At 54.9% G+C, this 4,785-nt stretch overlaps 1 protein-coding gene across 1 annotated transcript; it reads right to left on the reverse strand.

The window, feature by feature from the left end:
* Positions 1–1,070: 1,070 nt before the first annotated feature.
* Positions 1,071–4,302, reverse strand: LOC132440320 (dipeptidase 2-like). Its single transcript, XM_069541554.1, is given in 11 exon segments — positions 1,071–1,126; positions 1,239–1,320; positions 1,703–1,879; positions 2,000–2,069; positions 2,370–2,511; positions 2,736–2,865; positions 3,158–3,195; positions 3,198–3,283; positions 3,605–3,685; positions 3,687–3,880; positions 4,144–4,302. Coding segments are annotated over 11 exon segments (1,215 nt in total).
* Between the last annotated feature and the right edge of the window lie 483 nt (positions 4,303–4,785).

The raw sequence follows: 4,785 nt of genomic DNA on the forward strand, positions 1-4,785 counted from the left end.
TCAGAAAGAAGCTAGGTGGTATGTCAACAGAAATCATAAGATTGCTGTAAAACATAAAGGAAGGTAGTTTTAAAAGAAGCACCATTTAAAGGAGTCAGTTGTTTCCCAAAGGGAAAATCCTATAGGAACTGAAAATAAACCATGTGATTTGATGACTAAACTTTTATGAAAAAAATGGAACCATTTCAGGAAAGTCATGGGAGAAGACGCTGTGTTACAGTGGGGAGAGTAATCAATACATTGTGAGGAAAGGTGCCTTCATTTCCAAGAAATGCCAGTTAAGAAGTGAAGAGAGCATTTAAAGGGAAGGGATAATGTAAGAAAATTTTTTTAAAAATTAATTAAGGAAACTTGAATAATTCCTAGACAAAGAGGAAGGTATTAGTGAGAGATGAAAATCAGAGAAAGCTATCTTAAGATGTTGTTATGGACTGAATTGTGTCCCCACAAAAAATATATGTTGAAGCCCCTCTCAATTTTACTGCAGAAGATAGGAGCTAGGTCCTTTAGGGAGGTAACTGAAGTTAAATGAAGTCATAAGGGTGGGGTAATAATCTGACAGGGACTGATGGTGTCCTTATAAGAAGAGGAATAGATTCCAGAGATCTCTCTCCCTCTGCTCATAGAGGAAAGGCCGTGTGAGGACACCGCAAGAAGACAGCCATCAGCAAGCCAGGAAGATTGTTCTCACCACAAACCAATTCTTATGGTATTCAATACCTTAACCTTGGACTTCCACCCTCTAGAACTGTGAGAAAATAAATTTCTTCTGTTTAAGTCATTCAGTCGATAGTGTTTCACTATAACAGCCCAACCAGACTAATACAGGCCTTCATGTACACTGCAGTATACAGAAGCTAAACAGTGATTGTGAGCCAGAGATTACATCTTGAACAGAAGTGTAATGACGCTTGTGGTACTCACAACTTCACGAATTTTGTCAGAAAGATGTGAAAAAAGTCAAACAGTTCTGATAGTGGATATTTTCTTTCTGTTTCTGACATAAAGCAGTGTCTGACAGCCTCCCTGATACCCATCGGTATCGCAGTTTTGATTCTGTGGCTCCAGTTCTACATGGCACCAAGGTGCTGTGTACTGTCCATTATTGGGTTTTTGGGAGATGTACCTATTGCCAACAAGTGGGTCAAACCACTGGGGCTCTTCTGAAGTCCTCCCTAAATTTAGACCCAGCTTCAGCTCCAAATCAGAGTTTTCAGAGAGCCCAGGGTGAGGCTCACTTGCCACAGTAGACACGTTGGCTAACGGGTTGCACTGCAGCACCCGCACGGACAAAGACAGCATCACGATGCCTCCGTTCTTCTTCAGCAGGGGCGAACCGGTGGACCGTCAGCTTGGCCCCCAGCACAGTCACCTGCCTGTTCACTCTCTTGGCCCCTGTGAGGAAGGTGTTCAGCCCCGGCTTTGAGGTCAGAGTCGTCTCCTCTCTGGGTTCGTGTGAATTGGGGAGCCGCAGCCCTGGTCTGGGTGGTGTCTTGGCCCTGGGTTTCCGGGTTTGGAGGCGTATCTTACCACCTAGACCCCCACCTAGGGCTCAAGGGTTCAGGGGCTGTGTACCGTGGGTTTTGGGGGCAGAAGATATTTAACCTGGCGTTTGAGGAAATTGAGGGAGAAGAGACTCAGGTTCAAGGGCTCCTGGTTTGAATTTCTCGCTTTAGGTTTGAAGGCCAGGGCAGTCTCTCACCAGAAGCTGCCGGATATCATCAGGAACATTCCGAGTGTTCTTGCACATACCCTGGGCAGCTGAGTTGGAGAAGATGACAGGTGCCTGTGACACTTCTAGGGCTTGCCGTGCCACAGCATCCGAGACATGGGACAAGTCCACCATCATGCCCAGGCGGTTCATTTCTGCCACCACCTTCTGCAGGGACAGGATGGGGAGAGGGCATCAGGGCTGCATTTACCTTGTGTGCATTTATCTGTAGGGAACAGGTGGGGCTGTACATTCATGTGGGGCAAGGTATGAAACCCGGGTCCTTACCTCGCCAAAGCATGTCAGCCGACTGACATTGCTGGAGAAGGGGTGGATACCCTTTGCTGAGCTCTGCGTCCTGCAGGATGCCCAGGAGGCAGTCTGACTGGTGGCTGTGACTTGGCTACAAGAGCCTAGAAAGAGGTTCTGTCGAACTGTCTACACCTGCAACTACCTGGTGCAAGAGGAGGGACCCAAACTGGGCTGTGCCTGGCAGTAGCAGGGCCCTTCTGGGGATTCAGTCTTCTTCTGCAAACCTCCATTCCCCTCCCCACCCAGGTTAAGGGCCGGATCCCAGGGGTAAACTTGCTTTGGGCCCCAGCGTGATCTTGGGCAGATCCCTGCCTCACTGGGCCCTCACCATCTGCACTGTGTTTACCAGGGCACGTTGCAGGTGTGGGTGAGTGTCACGTAGTGCACACCCAGAGCATAGAAGGTACGCAAGCTGGAGAGGCTACTGTCCAGTGAGTGGCCGTCCTCCACACCAATGAGGCAAGCCCACTTCCGGCTATTGTTGAGAGCTGAGGGCAGGTAGGTCAGATGATCATTTTCAGAGGCAGGGGAAGCTTACTGAAGTCCCTAACACCTACCACCACCAGTCTGTTTACCTTTTTTTGTTTGTTTTTTTGGCCGTGCCGCGCAGCATGAGGGCTCTAAGTTCCCCCACAAGGGATCAAACCCGAGCCCCCTGCAGTGGAAGCGTGGAGTCTTAACCTCTGGATTACCAGGGAAGTCCCCCTTCTACCTTTAACTGAGGTCACAAGCTCCAGCTCAGAATAGGAAGCACACATGAGGCGGATGAGGTGAATTTGCTCCAGGGTGAGGCGCACAGCATCCCGTTCGTGGGTCTGGCATGGGACGTAGGCTGACCAGAACTGAGGGAAGGCCAGGGCTTAGTTTGGGCTTTGGAACTCCTTGGGGCTCAGCTGGCACAGCACTCACTGTGCCCAGAAGTCACATGTGATGCGTTGCTTTCTCTGTGGTACTTGGATGCCCGTCAGGCTGGCTCACTGTGACCCCTGTAGCCCCCAGCATCCATTGGCATGGCACTTTCTAGGTCACTATGGTAACTTAGTTCCAATGTGACTAAGCTGTGGTCTCTGAGGCCCCCAAAGGGCCCCACATTCCCCAGCAGCCATGGTGGCACCTTGTGTGTCCCTTTGGTACCTGGGCACCTCTGAGACCATCGTTCAGCCTGTCCAACCTGTCTGGCCATGGCTGAAATTGTGCAGATTAACATCCTGTAGCCCACTGTGGTAAAACTGCCTCAGGACCAGGGGCATCTCGTTGTGGCTGGAGGGAGGTCAAGGCAAATGGGTGGGCTCCTTAGGTCTTGGGATCAGGCAGGACACAATGCCTGGCCTGGGCCAGCCTGGGGGTCCCCACCTCACACTGTCACACAGACTATGGAGCAGCTGCGGCCTGGGCTGAGGGGTTCCCACCAGGGAGGGGATGACAGAGAAGGGGAAGGGCATCTGTAGATGATGGACAGGACATCCAGCGGTGGTGTGAGGGAGCCTCCCCACTAGCTCTGCATGCTCCGGACCTCCTCCTCTGCCCAGGGCCAGGCTAGGCCCCCACCGGCCCCCAGCAGCCCGCACACACTGCAGCCACCCCTCCACAAGCGGGAAGTCCCGCATCAGGGCCCTCGTGCGCTCCCGCGGACTTGGGGTGCTGGAGGTGCCCGGTGTGGTCTGCACGGGTTACCAGCCGCAGCAGCAGACCCAGCAGGAGCAGCAGACACAGCAGAGGCCGCTGACTGAGTGCGCGGGGACCTTCGAGGTCCCCGGGCCGCAAGCTGCGCAGGGCCAGGCAGGCGGGCAGAGGCGGGTCTGAGAGGGGCGGGCGATGGGGTTCTGCCCGTGGACTCAGGCCACCCAGCGGCGCGGCCTCGCGAGGGGGGCGGGGTGAAGGAGGGGATACAGCGTCACAGGACCCTGCGACCCGTGTGCGGAGAGCCGCGATCCGCGAAGCCCGGCAGCCACAGGGAGGCACTGCCCTCCCGCCGCCTGCTCAGAGGCAGCTCCCGCGGGCTAACCTGGCCTCTGCTGAGAGCCCACTCGCCTCCCATCGCGGGTTCCCTCCGCCCCCGCCCCTCTTCCCACTCCCACTGCTCCGAGGGGGCGCCTTAGGTTGCTCTCCCCACCTCTAACCTTGCTGTCCAAGCTGGGGCCACCTTCAGCCTGAGGTCTCCCAGGAGCACACCTCGTCCCCATCTGCCTGCAGCCGGCCCCGCCCACCCCGAGGGCTGCGTGCGAGTGTCTCTGTGGCCACAAGTGCTCTGGGCTCCCGGTTTCCCGGTACTGGGCCATGGGGGCTGGTGTGGGGGAAGAGATAGTTTCTGGAAATGGGGGGGGGGGTAACGTTGTGAGCTCTGGATTCAGGAAGGGGCCCTCTGCCCCCGACCTTCTCTCTCCACCTACTTGACTCCCCAACCTGCATGACCATTCTCTGGGCACTTCAACCAGCACCTGGGAACTATCAGGAACCCCCCCCCCCCACTTCTGTCACCCAGCCTCAGGAAAGAGCGCCCTCAGGAGTCACTACACCTCCCCAGGGCCTGAATAGAGGGACTTCTGGGATGTGAACTGAACAACTTTCTGGGGAGAGTCAGCGACCCTTTTACTCAACAGAGCAGGAAGTCAGTCAGCAGGCTATTTGAGTGGAAGGAAATGAAGTCGTTTCCATGGCAGCAGAGCCCCCACCGCAGCAACCTTCCTCCCAGAGCTGCTGGCTGACCTTCTGGCCAGGATCCCTTCTACCTCAGCGTGGAAGGCCCGGCCTCGTGGAGAAGT

This window comes from Delphinus delphis, chromosome 17 (assembly GCF_949987515.2).
Source record: "Delphinus delphis chromosome 17, mDelDel1.2, whole genome shotgun sequence".
Taxonomy (NCBI): domain Eukaryota; kingdom Metazoa; phylum Chordata; class Mammalia; order Artiodactyla; family Delphinidae; genus Delphinus; species Delphinus delphis.